Below are 18,773 nucleotides of genomic sequence, written 5' to 3' on the forward strand. Positions count from 1 at the left end.
TTTTTTTTTTCGGTACCGGTACTAGTTTTATTTTGTTGTATTTATCCTCGACACCTTAAAGGCTGGTTCGTGAAAATATTGTCGGGCATAAACCGGTCTGTGGCGCAAAAAAGGTTGGGGACCGCTGCGTTAGTGTACTCCCATGTATGCTATCCCCTCTTTGCATTTTTACATTGCTCTCCTCACCTTCCGTCTGAGACACGAGAAAGCAGGAGTAGAGCATTTAACACGATGAGAAGTCGATGCTTCTGATCTGTTCTTTTTAACTGACGTTGCTTTGAATTATGTGACATGGCTACTTCAACCTTCCATTGTTTTGTTGCAACTTGCTGCTGGATTTCATGATCTGTCACATAAGCTTAACAGTGTTGATGATACATTTACTTTGTTAAATTTGAAGTGCAACACACTGTGACTCTGCTGGCATTGAATCTTTTACCATAACGCTGAAACGTACAGGCATTAAAATTGCAGCGGATCATGTTAAATGACTTACACAGCCTTTACTGAGCAATCCTTTTCTATTTAGAGTCCATCTGTCACACCTCTTGTATACATCACAGGTGATGTATCAAATGGATTGTTCAGTAAGATGCATTTCCAGGTCACAGGTAGGACACGTTGTTATTTATATATAATTCATATATAAACAGCCTTTAAATATGTTCAGTCAGCATCAACATGTAGCATGTTCTGTAATACAGCTGTCCAGTGGCACAGTAATGCACACTAACACTGATTTAGCATTTAAATTGGATAATAAACATGTAGTTGATTTAATTCTCCTTGACTTTTCATTTTGATTTTCCTGCATGCTTGTTTTTGTTTTTAAATATTTTTTAAAAAAAATAATCGTTTAATGTCTTTACATGTAAATGAACCTGATAAAATGAAGATTAAAAACAGTTCTCAGTTGTTGGAGTGGATCGCATGTGTTCAGCAGCAGTAGGAGACTGTCTTTAGAGTAGCTGTGCATGATGCGTTGAGGATATGGGCACCAGCTTGCTAGCTTTGCACGTAACTGCTGTCTTCTACTGCTGGATCATTAACCACCCGATGTGTTTTGGAAGTTTTAATCAAATTTCTTTATTTCCTTTTTTTTTTTTTTTTATTACTTAGTTTTTAATAAAGGATTTACATATTTTTACAACAGAAAAGGAAAACAACAAACAACCAAAAACAACAATAACAAAACAAGCAGTCGACTGGAAAGCACAGCTTTTTCCCACAAAGCAATTCTGGCAGTGAGAACATGACTTTATATTCATGAATTGACAGCACATCTACAGATGTGAGAGCAGCTTAGGAGAGGCATGCAGAAGTTTATATAGATGTGAGTAGGCACAAACAGGAGAAAGAAAAAATAAATTAAATTAAAAAAAACAAAACAAAACAACATTCTAATTTCGGATATATTTCAACCACTTGTCCCATCTTGTGGTATAAATATTAGCTTGCAGCCTTAACAAAAAGGTAAGTTTTTCCATTTTATGAATCTCCTCAACGACGCTCAACCAGTCGTCCAGAACAGGTGGGTCAGTACAGAGCCACTTACGAGTAATTGCTTTTTTTGCAGCAGCAGTAAGAATCTTCAGGAGATATTTGTCATTGCTTGTTAATTCTTCAGGTAGGTCTCCTAAATAAAATGTTATGACAGGCCGTTGTTTTGATTTAAAGCCTATAGTCTGTTCTATCTTTGATATAACATCTTCCCAAAACTTAGAAAGTTTTCGACACGACCAGAATATGTGGGTATGGTTTGCAACAGTTTCCCCACAGCTCCTCCAGCATGAAGAATTTCCTCGTGTTTGTTGTTTTGGTGTTATGAAAAATCGTACCAGGTTTTTCCAACTAAATTCTCGCCAGTATGCAGAGGATGAGGTTGAAATGGCAGTCTCACACATATTGTCCCATTGCTCAGAAGTTATAACTAAGGACAACTCTCTCTCCCATCTTCCCTTTATATAATCTGTTGAAGTTCCCCTACTTTTCAATATGCCCTGGTAGAGTTTAGAGATAACTGACTTGCATCCCTTATAGTATGTTTGTGAAATCAGATTAATTATTTCATTGGATTGTGTATTAATTTCTTTAGTCACTTTTGAGGACAAATACTGCCGTAATTGTAGGTATCTGAAAAAATCACTTTTTCCTAGCCCATATTTTTCTTGTAATGTTTGAAAACTTTGCAGGCCATTCTTATCCAGTATTTTACAGTATACATTAATGCCTATGTGACCAGTTCTTAAATTGTAAATCCAATTGGTTTGGTTTAAACTCAGAGTCATAAGCCACCCACTTAAGTACTTGAATGTGGTTCCTTAGATTTAGTTCTTTCACTAACTCAAACCAGATAAGCAATGTAAAAGATGTGAAAGGGTTCAGTTCTTTCTGGTAGGCTGTTGCAAGCTTCTGATCTCCTATCAATGCTTTTATTGGAATGACCCCACACATATTCTCAATGTCTTTCCATCGGGCCCCATAAGTGTCATCACACCATTGTATAATTATTTTGAGTTGAGCAGCAAGGTAGTAATCTCTGAGACTTGGGAGGGAGAAGCCGCCTTTCTCTTTATGGATTAATAATGTGCTATATTTAATTCTAGGTTTCCGCCCCCTCCAAATAAATCGAGATATTTGTTTGTCCCAGTCATGGAACTGAGATTTGGGGATTTTGATAGGTAGAGACATAAACAGATACAGTAGTCTGGGTAGGACTGACATTTTAATGACCTCCATCCTCGCGCTAAAATCAAAAACAAGTGTTGACCATTGGGTGAGGTCCTCTTTAATCTTTTGGCTCACGGGCTCAAAGTTTTTTTTTATACAAGTCATCTAACGATTTAGTCAGCCATACTCCTAAATATCTAATTGCTTTCAGAGACCAATCAACAGAAAAAAATTTTTTAACCTCACTCGACGGGCTATAGTTAAAACTTAAAATTTGTGTTTTTCCTATGTTGAGTTTGTAACCAGAATACATCCCAAACCTTCCCAGCAAATCTAAAAGGGTCCGGATGGATTGGTCTGGATTTGACAAGTACAAAAGGACATCATCAGCATATAATGCTATTTTGTGTTCTCTTGAATTAACTACGACCCCATGAATACTATTATTTTCTCTTATTGCCTGTGCTAAAGGTTCAATGTAAAGAGCGAAAAGTGTCGGAGACAAGGGACAACCTTGACGAGTAGATCTTTCCAACTTTATACGGTCCGTGACTCGTTCATTTATCTTGATTCTCGCGGTAGGCATCGAATATAATGTCTTAATACTGTTAATGGAGTTTTCAGCAAAACCAAATCTTTCTAGGACCAAGAACAAATACGTCCAGCTGACGCAATCAAAGGCCTTTTCGGCATCCAGACTAATTAGTACCGCTTTATGATTATTTTCTCTTACATTATTGATTATGTGGAGAGAGCGTCTTATGTTGTCTTGGGTTTGCCGGCCCCCAACAAATCCAGTTTGATCTTCATCAATCAAATCTGGAATGAACGAGTTTAGCCTTTTAGATATAATTGAGGCGTAAAGCTTATAATCTTGGTTTAGGACTGATATCGGCCTATATGAGCTGCACAGCGTTTTGTTCTTACCGTCTTTAGGTATAATTGTTATGATTGCCTCAGACCATGATGGGGGGGTGGACATATTCTCTAATGTCCAGTTCAATGACCTTAGCAAAACTGGAAGCACCTCCACCTCAAATGCCTTATACCACTCAGCCGGCAGGCCGTCTGTACCTGGTGTTTTGTTATTTTTTAGTTTCTTTAAGGCCATTTCCAATTCTTCTTTCTGAATCTGTTTGGTTAGGCATTCATTTTGACACTTGCCAATTGATGGCAAATCTAATGAATGCCAAGTCAATTCCTTCCAGGTCACTTTGTAATTTCCCAGTTTGGGGATCAAGGACTGAGCATATAGAATGCGTCATTTGCTTTTTACGAAGTTTTCTAGCAAGTAATTTTGTTGCCCTTGGTCCCGTTTCATAATATGATTGTCTCATAAATTTGTATTTTTTCTCCTTCCTGATATATATCGAGAATTTGTTTTTTAATTTTCTGAATTTGTTTCAAGGTTTGGTCAGATTGAGTCTTCTTGTGTCTGTTTTCTAAATCTTTTAGTGTATTTTCAAGTCCATTTAGCTGATTCTCTTTAGCTTTCTTCAGAGCTGCACTTAGTGATATAAATTTGCCCCTAACAACTGCCTTTAAGGTGTCCCATAAAATGTTAGGATTTACCTGGCCATTATCATTTATTTCTAGAAAATGTTTTATTTCGGTTTTTATCTCTTTTATAATAGCCTTATTGTTAAGTAGACCTGTATTTAGCCTCCATATAGTTTTTTTTGGTCTAGTCTCTAGGTTAATTGTTAGATAAATTGGTGAATGGTCTGACATATTCCTAGTGCCTATGTCACAACTTTTTACCCTATGTCTATCATTTCTAAAGACAAAGAAGAGATCTATTCTTGAATATACGGCATGGGGAGGTGAAGAGTAAGTAAAATCTCTATGCTTTGGATGCATTTCTCGCCAAATATCCAATAAGCCCAAGTCATCCAGGCCCTTTCTTAGCAATTTACTCTGTGAAGTCACAATCCTCTTATTATTAGAGGTATCCTCCTTATGCATGATTGTATTAAAGTCCCCTGCGCATATTAACACACCCTGAGACTCCGAGGAGATCAATTCAAGGATTTTCTTAGGAAGTTTCAAATCATAATTTGATGGTAGGTAGACTGAAAGAAGAGTTACCATTTTGCCCTCTATTTTACCTTGAATTAACACATATCTGCCTTCATTATTCTTTACTTGTCTGGTAAGTTCAAAATGTAGGGAGTTGTGTATCAATACCGCAACTCCTCTTTTGTTACCTGTTTTAAAAGAGCTGTAAAATGTATTTGAGAATCCAAACTTCTTTAACTTCTCATGCTCTGTTTGAGATAAATGAGTTTCTTGGAGAAACACAATCTGTATTTTTTCCCGCTTTATCTTAGACATGACTCTACTCCTCTTAACAGGGTTGTTAAGTCCATTTACATTCCATGAAGCTGCTCTAAAGTCACAGTTACTCATACCGGTATTTCCAACCACTTATGTCGACGCTCTGAACATAGTTAGAACTATAAGAACAAAATAACCACAAAAACTGAACATATGTTACCTTGACTTCCACTCCTGGGGCTTTATAGTGCCCTGTCATTCTATAGTGTCCATTCTTACAATATTGGAGAAGAAATCCTACCATATGTAGGAGCTCCATCGCTGCATCTAGCAGCTTTCTCTTGTCTCTGCGCATTTTAAGTATCTCTCTCTCGGTCCTGATCAACATAGTCTGTTTTACACGACACAGGTTTAACGCAAAAAAAATGGTATAAAGTAAAAAACCCTACGGGAGCAACACGTACAATGCCAGCATATGGTAGAGGTATTTCTTTATAAATCTTAAATAAAATGTAATAGAAAGGCTAAACGCCTCTTCCTCTATTATAATAAACTGAGATTAGGAAACAGTACTTACAGAGCCAAAACAGGTATTTTGGCCGCTTAGTCCAGTGAGGCCTAACACAAGATAGTTTATACTTATTGTCTGAGAAATCCACGAAGCCTTCCGCGGACACGTTCGGAGTGTGAGCTATCCGTTTTCTCCCAGTGTGTGCTTCGGGTGAAAACCTGTTCCCAGTTGACGTCCCTGCAGCGTGGCATCTCCACAGCGTAACCCCGCTTCTTCATATCCTCTGCCGCTTCTGATGCACTCACGTACAGGCGTGGTCCGCTCTCCCAATGAATTCTCATTTTAGCTGGGTATGGTGTCTGGAAACGAATTTTTTGTTCTTTGAGGATCTTCTTAATGTCCTTGTATTCTTCGAGCTTGTTGTTAATCTCAGTCGGTAGGTCGTGTGTAAAAGTGATAGTTTTGCCCTCATAAGAAATTTTCTTTGCCCAAGCTGCTCTCAGGATTTTGTCTTTTATGTCATATCTCTGGAAGTTAACCACAATAGACCTTGCAATCGCTATGTCTTGCGGCTTTGGTCCCAGTGATCGGTGAGCGCGCTGAATCTGCAACTCCTCATCTTCGGGAAGGGCAAGTTCTTTCTTTATGAAGTTGTTAATGAATGCCATCATATCATTCCCCTCAGCATCTTCCTTAATTCCGTATATACGGAGGTTGTTACGGCGCGATCTTCCTTCCAGGTCCGTGACTTTGGTCTGGAGAGTTTTCTGCTGGTCCAGACAATGAATTAGCGCATCTCTCAGGTCCACATTCACTGTCTCAAGTTCGTTCACACGTTGTTCTGCTTCAGTTAGCCTTGTGGCGTGATTACGAATATCCACGATGGCATCTTGTAGCTTCTGATTCATCTCAGCCTTTAGGTTATTCAGATCTTCTTTGATTTCTTTCCTCATCTCTCGGATGTTATCGCTCAAATTTTGTATTGCTTTAGCCACTGTTAGCTCGTTTTCCTCACTTTGCTCCGTGCTCCTCTTCATGCTAGCTCCGTCGCTGTCGCCGTCCCGTAAGGTGTCTTTTGCCTCTCCGTAACTTTTGGAGCCCCCCTGTGTCTTTTTTACATCTGACTCCACGCATTGTATATCATCGTCAGTATGAATACGGTTATTGTATCGAGTTTGTGGAGTTTTCCTCACTTATGATCAGGAGCGGACAAAAAGTTAATCCGCCATTTTAGAGCGCTCACCGGAAGTCTTCTTTATTTCTTATTTGTTCTTCTGCATCAGGATGCGACCTGACATAATTTGCACATTTGCTGATGTACCTAATAATTCATGCGGTATTTGTCAGGGGCTCAGAGTTACTACTTAATGGCAATAAATGTTATGGTTGTGAATGCCAGCAACTGTAATTATGCATGTACTTCTGTCAGAATGGTGACAGTGTTGGTTAATGTGTACTGGAACAGACTGGAGTGATCCAGAAACAAACAAAACCAATTCTGTCCTGATCACTGAAATGACCAAAGCATTTATGACCTATATGGATTTCTTAAACAATGTCAGATTTTGAGAGAAGAGAATGAAAATGTGTTAGGATGTGTTTGCCTCATTCCAGAGTTAATGGTGTTAAACTCTTAGAGAATAGGAGGCTTTGGCCGGAGAGTTGAGGAGGGGCCTGTAACGCAGCTATAGACCTGTGGCATCCTGCCAACAGCCACTAATAGAGCCATGAAGCAATTACCAGGACACACTGAGAGAGGGGAGTGGAGGGAAGGATAGATTATGGGACAGATAAATACAAGAATGGAGGATAGGATTAATGATATGCTGAGTGGGAGGATGGAAAGAAAGAAAAAAGGAATGTAAAATTCATTAGCACCACAAAAAAGTGATGGAGGGAAATGGGCTTTGTGCTATTTGATATGACCATTAACTGATAATCATTTTGAAAGAGAGAGGAGACTGTTGCATCTCGACCTGCAGGTCTGTACTGCCTGACTAACTCCCCTGTGGTCCCTAAATCTGGTGGGGGGCGTTTTGAGCGTGTGTGTGTGTGTGTGTGCGTGCGTGCGTGCGTGCGTGCATGTGTGTGTGTTGTCCTACTTAATATGTTTACAAAATGTTTTGTTTCTCTCTTGGGAAAAACTGTTGGACTGAATCACTGCTATGTAAATCTGCTTTACCATTTGCCATCTACAAAGTACATTTATCAGCTGAGGTTTTTTTTTGTTTTTTTTTTCTTCTTCACTTGCTTTCAGGAAGATGTATTATAGATCAGTACAGCATATGTGTCTGTGTGAGTCAATGTGCATTCACATTCATATATACATATTCAAACCAGCCAGAGGACTTTGAATATGCAAAGTGGTACCAAATGTTTTGTGGCTTATCAGTCTTTAAACTTGCCAGCTGCATGCGTTTCGTTCTGCAATCACAGTACAGCCTTCCTCCAAATGGATATGAAAACTATAGGATTTAACCCAAAAAAAAAAAAAAATCATGCTTGCTGAGAAGATTTGTCTTATCAAAGTCAAAAATGTTTGATTTGAGATTAAATGCATCAGTTATTTGCAGCTTTGTGGTGTTCCTAGTCTTAATTATCTTGACATAGCTTATCAAAACTGCTTATTGAATGGTATATTTGTCATTTAAAAGCTTTTGTTATATAAAACAATGTGTTTAAGCTTGGAAAAGCCCCAGCTTGGTAAGTGATACAATTGGTAGATAAGTGCAGGAAAATAAAGGAGACAGGTGAAATGATTGCAGTCTTTAGATCTTAAAATAGGAACGGCTTACTTGATAAGCTGGACGATTTATAATTTATATGCATTAATGCTTGGGGGAGGTTTTTTTTTTTTTTTTTTTTTTCTCTCTCTTTCTTTCTTCCCTCCTCCTCTGACCGTCCTTTTCCCGATGAGCATATACTCTGTATTTGTGTAGGTGGCTGTTTATGTGTTTGGTGCCTACATGTCTGCAGGGGAACCAGTGAAAAGGGAAAATTCCACAGAGAAAAAAATACTCCTTTGGAGTGAGTCTACTGCTGTTTACATTCATGATAAATAAATGATAATTGACTGAATTTCCTCTTTTTCTTCTTCCTTTTTTTTTTTTTTTTTTTTTTTTCTCCCGTCAGGCGTAAAGATGAGGTGACCCACATTAAGATCCAGAACACTGGTGACTACTATGACCTGTATGGAGGCGAGAAGTTCGCCACACTGGCCGAGCTGGTGCAGTATTACACTGAACAACAGGACCTCCTGCGCGAGAGGAATGGTGACGTCATTGAGCTTAAATATCCGCTCAACTGCAAGGACCCCACATCTGAGAGGTGCCAGTGCCAAAAAAGAATGAAATAGCCCTTTATTGTCATTGTACATGTAGAATGCCCACACATGCAGATAAATAATATTTGTACAGAGCTAACACTGTGAGAGAAGAGAGAGAAACTTCTGAGGTCAGCCTGATTACTTTTATTAAGACTTATAACTATATGAAGGTTTATTCCTGGCCACAAACGGTTAACTCTTACTGTTATTGCTTCAGGGTGTTACACTACTGCATCTCATCCTGTCAGGAGAAGCAGTTAAACCACCTGAGAACCACCAGTGCAGTGGTAGAGGTCTATGTCAGTCTGTAGGGGGGAAAAAACACTGTGGGCAAAACAATCTTTTAGAGTCAGCATTGTTATATTATTTGTTAAGTGTTATGTTTTTGAGATCTACTTTTCAGTGTAAAATTTACAAGTTGGATAAGAAAGCTGGCAGTGTGGTACAGTGAATGAGTAGAAATAAAAAGATTTAACATCTTATCAAGCTAAATATTTAAAGATTAGTATATTGTAAATATATGAGATGTAGTCATAACTAAATTCAGATATCATGGCTTCAAAACAACCCTTTTCATTCATTGCTACGAGGATGTGTTTTTCATTAATTGCTATTATATGTGGCAATAAATTATTTCAAAGCAAAAACAGAGTCTCAAACGGGGTGCTAAATATATTTTTTAAAACAAACAAAAAACAACATGGCAAATATCAGGTGACATTAAGTGACTCGGTATAATGATGTCAATTATAATTTGGCCTCAAATCGGCCATTAACTCATTATGTACACAAAAGTGTACAAACATGTTTACACATGCAATACGTCGAGCTAATGCACTACTCTGCACACACGTCAACATTATGCAATTGCACTTCAGTCACATGTTTAAATGTTACAAATCTTTGAACAAACTAAGTGGGCGGTACTGCTGTTTGTTTGGGGTTTTTTTGTTGATACTCACCAGATATGCACATCCTTCAGAGCGTGTACACAGGTTAGATGCAGCTTTGCACTTCGTCACACCTACACACCTCCTTTGAAACAGGAGACCTCTGCATCTGGTGTATTAATGCTAGGAATCCATGCATGCACTCACACACTTACGGGAAGCTTTTTAGAAAGCTAGGTAGTCATATTTCTGTAATAATTTGCACAAAAATGATAATCTAATACAGTTTTGTGCTGAGCGGGGCTATTTACTCTCCTTTTTCAGCACATCTGCACATTGCAATATGTATATCTAGTTTCTTTTTTAGGTTTTAGAACGACTTGTGATGTATGGTTTTGGTTTATGTGGTTTTTTTCCATTCTACATGCATCTCTTGTCAGAGCTTCCTGCGTGTTCTCGCTCACCACACAGGAGAAAAAAAATGCAGACATGCAAGTTTTTCATCTTAACATCAGTGAGTGAGGCGGCAGTCATATAAGAGACACTCTCACTCCTGAGTAGGAGTCTACGCTCACTATACATGTATAGACAGGCATTATGTTAAAGCCTCAAAGGTACAATATGGAACTTTTCCTTTGAAACAGGAAGCGTATTACTAGTCCTCCCACTCAGTTGGTCAGGGTTTTGGTTTTTTTTTTTTTTTTTTTTTTTTTTTTTCTTTCCTTGACTTGTTCTGCCTTACAACAACATTCATCCAAAGACTGCTTTTACCGTCTCTATACTAATTGGAGAAAATGATGGTAAACAAAGCCTGATGAATGTTTCAAACCCCCCCAAAACTCAAAAATATTAATATGCATTGTGTTCTTGAAAAGGTCTTAACATTCTCAACTTTGTATTTATTGTGTGATGTCCACACGATTAATTTCAGATATTCACCCAAAATATCCAAAATGGGCAGAATTTAGGCGCAGTAGTTTAAAATAAAGATAAATTAATAATAGTAATAGCAAAAGGAGAGTAATTAGTTTTGTTTAAATTAAATGAAAACATGTGAATGGTAGTTATAAATGCAGTAAAGATGGTCTAGTACCATGAAAACCTGGTAGTCAAACACATGGTCAGGATTTCTGGTTCTCGGGGTGTTCTAGGGTTTACTTTTGAGAAAGCCTCATATTTCACATAATGCCATCTTTTAAGTTTTCAGTCTGCCACTGATCATTGTTTCCAGACTCATCAAGTTCTCCCACTCTTCTCCAGGTGGTACCACGGGCACCTCTCAGGTCGAGACGCAGAAAAACTGCTCACGGAAAAAGGCAAAGCCGGCAGCTTTCTGGTACGGGAGAGCCAGAGTAAACCGGGAGACTTTGTCCTCTCTGTTCTCACTAATGAGGAGAAACATGACAATGTGGATCGCAAGACCAAGGTCACCCATGTGATGATACACTACCAGGTCAGATATTTAATTCCAGGCCCGCTAAGATGTACTGAATCTTGTAAGGAGGATGTTGCGTAATGTTTATGTGGCTTCAGATTGGTGGCTTACAATGCCTACTCATCCTAGTTTAACCTGGGCAGTTTGTATTTTTAAGTAGGTCATGATTTATTTTTTTTATTTTTTTTTCAAAGAACTCCTCGGGCAAGCTGTGAAGTTGTTGAATTATCGACTTTTATCTTCAGCAGGACGGCAAGTACGACGTGGGTGGTGGTGAGAGGTTTGACACCCTGGCTGACCTGGTGGAGCACTATAAAAAGAACCCCATGGTGGAAAAAAGTGGCATTGTAGTACACCTCAAACAGGTATGGGAGCATTTTAACAAATGAAAGCATCCAGGCTTTAAAAGCATCAGTTGGGTTCAAATTTTAAGGTTGATGTGAAAATGTTTGTGTCAAAATAGCTTTCTTTTTTTTTTCTGATCTGTTAACTGATCAAATCTTTAATCATCTTGTCCCAACCCGGCAATGACAGCCTTTTAATGCCACGAGGATAAATGCTGCCAACATTGAAAACCGGGTACGAGAGCTCAACAAAGTAGCAGACAATTCTGAGAAACCCAAACAAGGATTCTGGGAAGAATTTGAGGTTTGTACCATTTAAACTTTCACTACCCCAGAGTCACTCATTCAATTTATATCCTCTATCCTAGCCTTATTAAATCAATTTAATAACCTGATGAGCTGAGTCATATGGGCTTGACGTAACTGGGGGAACTGATTCATGTTACCGTATTGAGTGCCATCTGTAGCCTGTGAGTCCAGCTTTTAACCACTGTAGTATGTTTTAAGAAAGAAGCCTCATTTTTTTTTTTTTTTTTTTTATTCATATTTCATATATGGTACCCATTTGGCTGCTTATTCCTGAGTATATGTTGATTTGCAGACTTACAGCTGTGGGTCTTATTTTTCCTTAGTTATTCATTTCTTTGTCTGTCATGGAAAGTCTAAAAGTATTTCAGCTGCCTTAAACTTTGAGTAATGAAACTGGATGAAGCTTAGCTTATCTTGTGGCATGCATTCATGTTCTTGTTATGTCGTTTTTATGCAACTGACAATTCAATAATGTGAACCATTTCTATTACGTCGAGGTGCAGTAGCTAGTTATCTCATATTTATTAGCACAACTGCTTGTGGTGAGACTCGGCTTCCCAGTGAATTAAATAGGTTTTTGGTGTGTAGGTTATTTGGATCAGGAAATTAGGAAAACAATGCAAGAATAATAACTAGTCTAACTGGATTTGTATTCATGGCACACCTGGTTTTAATTATCATTGCAAAGGAAATAAAGATTGATATAATTGCTTGACATATCTACTCTTCAAAAGCAGAGCCGGCATCTAAAATGAATTTTAATAGGAAGTATAAATAAAGAACTGTGCTGTTAATAATAACTCGTATGGTGAAATGCTTCCTCTTCAGTGTGCAGTGTGAATGCTGCCGTTTTCCTATTGTTCCACTCCAGAGTGACCCCTGCTGTAGTAAAAGCCCATTACACTGTTAACTTTAATCTAGAGTACCTCATATATAATTTTCTTCCTTGTAAATTTCAGTTCCATTATTGTGGAGTTCCTTTTGTTTGAAACTTCCCCCAACTATGTGTTTCTCTTTGTTTTGCTGTCAATCTTCAGGTACTTCAGCAGCAGGAGTGTAAACTGCTGTATCCCCGGAAAGAAGGCCAAAAGCCAGAAAACAAGAGTAAAAACAGATACAAGAATATCCTCCCCTGTGAGTCACACAGCAGCCTGCCATTTCCTGCCTCTCCAACTTCCTGTGGAAAGTGACACAAATAGACAACGTAGAGGCCTAAGCAGAGCATACAGAGTTTTGCTTTGATGGCTCACAGCCTTTACGTTATGTTTGGGGAGGGGACAAAATCTAGTGTGGTTTCACAAAGCTGTAGACTTTTTGTTGTGTACTAATAGTTTTTACTTTGTGTTTTCAGTCGACACGACACGTGTTGAAATCAGGGAAATGGATCCTGATGTTCCTGGTTCAGACTACATCAATGCCAACTATATCAGAGTGAGTGTGTTCAGCATTAGATAAGACGGTGTATCAACAAATGCATTATAAAAAAAATATAGTAGTAATAATAATGAGTATTCCTGGGTTTTTGAGAACATTTATCTGGTAGCATGCTAGGTTCTCGTCTTCATGTGATCATAGCTGCATAATTATCATTCATGCTCACACCCATAGAGTATGCATGAAGATGGACGTTTTGTGGAGGAGGGTAAAGTCTTCATTGCCACCCAAGGGTGTCTACAAAACACGGTCGTTGACTTCTGGAAGATGGTGTATCAGGAGAATTCGCATGTAATTGTCATGACCACCAAGGAGATGGAACGAGGACGGGTGAGCAGTTTGCAGCAAGCGTCCCCCAAATATGCAGCTTTATATTTTAGCAGAGGGTCTGTGGGGCAGTGAAACTCTAGTTCCATGTACCAAATACCTAAAGGAAAGCTAATGGACATAATGGAAATGTCTTACTTTTCCTGATATAATTTGTCTTTTTCTGTTATCTTTTTTCTTTATCCTGTTTCATTGGATGGAAGAGAAAAACTATCAACATAAAAACATATTTCTGATTTAATTAAAAATGCTCACATTTTATGCATTGCCCTATATGAAATACTGGTGGTTTGCTCTCACTCATTTTTGTTCAGCTTTTTCAGATGTAAAGCATTATTAGATGGCTGTAGATTCTAAGATTGGTGTGCGGTCATGTAGTAGCAATGATGGTGTGTGTTAAGTTTAGGGGGGAGGGGAGAAAGATGGCTGAGATGACATGTAAGCTGATTGAAAAGCTGCTCGAGATGAGCGGGTTCTTTCGATGGTCTAATACTCGTCAGTCAGAGCAGTATTTTTCATTAGAAAGGGCAAATCAAACAGTGTTGGAAGGTCATGCTTCATGAATTTTTAGTATCAAAAGCTTCATTCCCAGCATTGTAGTGCATTTTTTTAATGCACACTTTGTCTTTTCAGTATCAGTTTGACTGATAAAAGATGTTAATGCAGCAGGCTCTTGGGCATTCTTTCATGCTTTAAAATATTCATAGATCTACACACACAGGCACGACTTGCTCTTCTATTTTTGTGTACTTTACACATCAAGTACATCATGTAAATAGATGCTACATGCACCAATATAAACCCTTTCATACGTCAAACGTATTTAAAAACCAAAAAAATAAAAAAAATTACAGCAAGATTTGTGCTTATGTTTAAAACTTTCTGCAGACTTAAAACCATAACCACCTAAGCTTTGAGTTGAATATTAAGAACTACATCCATGTTACCCTTTGCTGCCAACCAGTCACCTTTTAGGCTGGATGGAAAACTAAATCCAACTTTTTGCTCTGATTTAGAACAAATGTTTCCGTTACTGGCCAGACCTTCATGCCACTAAGGAGTTTGGAAAAGTGCTGGTGAGGAATGTGGACGAGCGGCCAGCACAAGACCATATCCTGAGGAAGCTGGAGGTGACACGTCTGGACCGGGTAGGGAACGCTCTATTCCCAGTCGGAGCCGACCCACTGACCTGAGGACAAATTATCTCACACCACACATGCACATGCTTGTGTTTGTACACTATAAGCTTGCACTTGTGGATTCACAGATCCTCAATCCAATGCTCAGTTTTCTTGTGCTAAATGTAGAAATAAAACATCTTTAATGCTGCGTTTGGCGCGTGTATACAATAATAAGCAAAAAGTTCAGAGTGCCTGCTTTTCTTTTCTGTGTTTATTAATGAAAGCTTAGAGGCTGTTGCTTTGATCAGTGAGGAACACCGAATATTTCAGGGGTGATATTTGGACACACACACAGTCTGGATGTTAGGTGGACTATAGCAACAGAGATGGAATATCCTGTTAACTTTTATTACAGCTCTTCTTTAAATGGGTTAAATTTTAATTTTGATTTGAGTTTTTCTTTTCATTTTAGTCTAGTTCCAGTTAGTTTCCAGAATAGGTCTGTATGTTTCAATTCAGTTTTTATTCAGAAGAAACGTGATCAGAAGCAAGACGTAGGCTATTCAGATAAGGTGTGACAACACAAACAACACTTTGGTTGAGAATTATGATGTGATTTGATTGTGAGTTTCCATTAACACAGTCTCATCAGGCTGATTTGGAGAAGAAATGTCTTAGGTTTTAGGAATCCTTTGGTTTTCAATTTCCGATAGCTAGTTCTGTTTTTGTTTTTGTTTTTTTTAATCGTTTTTTGGTAACTTCACCTCATAATATTTGTCACTTATAGAAGGAGCCTGTGAGGTACATCTGGCACTATCAGTACCTGAGCTGGCCAGACCACGGAGTGCCCAACGAGCCTGGAGGCGTCCTCTGGTTCCTAGAGGAGGTCAACCGCACCCAGAGCACCATTCCACACACTGGGCCAATTGTCGTCCACTGCAGGTATGACAAGGAAGAAAATGGACTATTTTATTATAGGATGCTCATGCAACTTCACTAATTCTGGGTTGGGATTATAAAAAAACAACAACAAAGAGATCGGTTTCTCACACTGACAATAACAGTCATGTTCTTCTGCATACACATACATGAAGCACTTTGTTAGAAGCATCTGCTGTTTTTTTTTGTTTTTTTTTTTTAAATGCAGGCATCCCATCAGCCAGTGATGTACTGAAAGATGAATGTCTGTTGATATCAAAATGGTGCGACTGGCATCTCAGTGACTTGTCTGTGAGAGCACTGTCGGTACTGGGCAGCTGGTTTGACTACTTTTGAAAGTGCTGAACTCCTGGTGGTTTCTACAGTTTACTCAGAGTGGTTATAAAAATATTGATGACTGCTCCTTACAACTGGAAAGTGTCCCAGAATCAGAAACCTTTAGTTCAGCATCAGGTTTAATTCCTTGTAACCAGGAACTGAATTTTGAGACTAACAAAAAAACCAAAACAGCTTGTTTGAGGAATATCCATTTGTGGTTATGGTCAAAATTTGACATTAATACCAAGATCCTGGGAACCCTACCTGCTGGTTAAAGTCTGCACTTGGTATAGTGGCATATACACTTTTGGCCTCTTAATGTGAGTTGGTCATAGTTTAAATATAGTTTCATAGTTGAAACTAAAGCTGGCTGTGTTTGTGTTTACATATTTATTTATTGTTTCCTTTTACAAGTTTTGTTTTACTTTCTTAGTCACAAAGAGTTAGTCACAAAGCAAGTTCAAAGTGGTTTTGTGAACACGAGGAAGAACAGTGGACTTCAGCAGTCTGTCCAGCCACCAGATCAGCAGAATCCCTTTGAAATGAGCTTTCTTTTAACACACCCATCCAAACATGTACTGTAAACACAAGGACAACACTGACCTGACTCTTAAACACAGCGGTCAGCTGGCTTCAGATAAATCTGCCTCTATAAACAAAGATGTGCTTATGCACAGTCAGTGAGCAAGGACCAAGATAGTGCTGAGACAACCAGAAGGCTTCTGCTGTTTACCAGTCAAGTTTGAGCGGGGTTTGGTTTCATGCAGCTCAACAGTCCATATTCTGGTTTTGCAGTCAATTTAGCAGTTTGTCAGCACATTTTAAGCTTATCTGCATTTGTAAACAGTGGGCCTGATTTCTGCTGACTACTTTGAAAGCGCCACAATTTTCCGTTGCCTTCACGGTCTACATCAGCAGAGATTAATGGTGGAATTGTTGATGAAAATGGTTGATTTTTTTTTTTTTCCCCCTAAAGCAATAAATGGAAATAAAAACAAGTGAAACCTCAGCTTATACTTGTGTGCTCAAATATTCTCATATCTGTTTTTCACCTGGATTCTGGTGCTTTTCTTCAAGTATTGTAACTACACATGGTTTTAACCTTTAAACAACTTCTTGTTAAAGTGCAGGCATCGGCAGAACTGGCACAATTATCGTCATTGACATCCTTATCGACATTATTAACCGCCAAGGTATGAGGCTCAGATATGAAACTTTCTGGATTATGAATCCTTTACTTTTTAATAAAAATATATATCTTTGTACTCCAGTTCTGCTAACATTTGGATCTGCGTGTTCTAGGTCTCGACTGCGACATTGATGTCCCAAAGACCATCCAGAGGGTACGGCAGCAGAGATCAGGCATGGTGCAAACAGAGGCTCAGTATAAGTTCATCTACATGGCTGTGCAGCAGTACATAGACACAGTGCAGAAGAGACTGGAGGAGGAGCAGGTAATTGGCTATATTAGTTTTTTTTTTTTTACTGTATTAAAACATTAGATTTTTGACGGAGCAATGAAGCCGTATAAAGTCCGTCAGTTACGTTTTAAACGCTAGAGCTGAGAGGCAAATCATCAGCATGTCAGCTGGTTAGGCGTGTTTACCACTTGCTCTTTCACTGCTGAATGTGGTTACAGTTTGAGATTGAGTAATTTCAGTAGATGACAGATTAATTTATTTTTTGTCACTTTTCAGAGGAATAAGATGACAGAGAGGGAATATTCTAATATCAAATATCCCCAGATGACCAACTCGAGGTCCAAGCACAACATGACCTCCTCACGCTCTTCTTCTGTGTAAGTCCATCAGGCATACACGTGTTAAAAAAATGTCATCATAGGACTTAAGCAGGGTTTGACAGTGGGTTCATTTTCACAGTGATTATTTTCTTTTAGGCTGACAAACGACGATTCATCAAGCGTATACGAGAACATAAACTTCAAAAGCCCTCAGACATCTTTCAGCAGTAATACCAGGAGGTAAAATCGGTGCCGTGGACCTCCTCTTCTCTGTCTGCCTCTCTGTAAGTGTCAATTTTTATTTCCATGTTTCTCAGAGATCCATCCTTTAAGCTAGGAACAAAAAAGCCCAACATTGTTTGTTTCATTGTTTCCTTTTCCTTCTGCCTTAGTCAGTTTAGAAAACTACCACAAGCATTTCTGGTTTCACGTGCTGGATTCCATTAACTGTAAATGTAGCTTTGGGTGGAAAAAACAAAACTAACTTAAGCCTGACGTGTCAGAAAATGTTTCCCCTAAAATCAAAGCTCAAGGTGTTCTTCCGCTGATGGCGGAAAGTTCTGTTTCTTCCAGTGTTGAATTAATTTTCCGTGTGTAAGCAGAAAGGTACTTTTCCTATATTTTTTTTCAGTTTTAAATTATAGGTTAGCCAGGAGCAGCTGAGTTGGCTTTAAAGAATACCAGTGCTCCCTTTTTGTTGCTCTAAAAAAAAAGAAAAAAAAAAGACTGAATTTCAAATTAGAAAAGAATGACAGTGTGAGAACTGAGGTCGATTATGTCATGGTGACTAATATAAGCACCAAGACAAGGAACCCAGCAGTGTTACAGGGAATGAATCATGGCTTTGATTCTGGGGTCACAGGGACAAAACGTATTCTGAATACAGCATTGATTGCAGTTGAATGTATTTAAAATGCATTAATTGAATGTGGCGTGTTGTTTCTGGAGGATTAGATATTTTTTTTAAAATGCATAACATAAAAGACTAACTACCAGTCTGCTCAGCCTCTCTTGGCTCAAACTTTGATACAAATATGGAAAAGATTTAATTTTCATGGGTAGTTTCAAATTTTTAGCTGTGCATCAGTGTTTATGAGCGTGTGGTTGGAGGCGTATATGATTGCATGTAGAA

At 38.5% G+C, this 18,773-nt stretch overlaps 1 protein-coding gene across 4 annotated transcripts in view; it reads left to right on the forward strand.

The window, feature by feature from the left end:
* Positions 1-18,773, forward strand: part of ptpn11b (protein tyrosine phosphatase non-receptor type 11b) — a 42,789-nt gene that overhangs the window by 18,244 nt on the left and 5,772 nt on the right. For 3 of the 4 annotated variants that reach the window (XR_014871678.1, XM_085147124.1, XM_085147126.1), the window contains exons 3-15: positions 8,591-8,785; positions 10,934-11,126; positions 11,354-11,473; positions 11,643-11,756; positions 12,799-12,895; positions 13,113-13,192; positions 13,370-13,525; positions 14,539-14,670; positions 15,431-15,585; positions 17,026-17,093; positions 17,203-17,354; positions 17,598-17,698; positions 17,798-17,925. Coding sequence is in view for 3 of the 4 variants with exons in the window: in XM_085147124.1 (XP_085003250.1) it covers positions 8,591-8,785; positions 10,934-11,126; positions 11,354-11,473; positions 11,643-11,756; positions 12,799-12,895; positions 13,113-13,192; positions 13,370-13,525; positions 14,539-14,670; positions 15,431-15,585; positions 17,026-17,093; positions 17,203-17,354; positions 17,598-17,698; positions 17,798-17,885 (1,651 nt within the window). In the remaining variant the exon portion in view is untranslated. The remainder of the gene's footprint in view (positions 1-8,590; positions 8,786-10,933; positions 11,127-11,353; positions 11,474-11,642; positions 11,757-12,798; positions 12,896-13,112; positions 13,193-13,369; positions 13,526-14,538; positions 14,671-15,430; positions 15,586-17,025; positions 17,094-17,202; positions 17,355-17,597; positions 17,699-17,797; positions 17,926-18,773) is intronic. The other variant, XM_085147125.1, reaches the window with a different exon arrangement.

Source organism: Neolamprologus multifasciatus, chromosome 20 (genome assembly GCF_963576455.1).
Source record: "Neolamprologus multifasciatus chromosome 20, fNeoMul1.2, whole genome shotgun sequence".
In the NCBI taxonomy this organism is placed as follows: Eukaryota; Metazoa; Chordata; class Actinopteri; order Cichliformes; family Cichlidae; genus Neolamprologus; species Neolamprologus multifasciatus.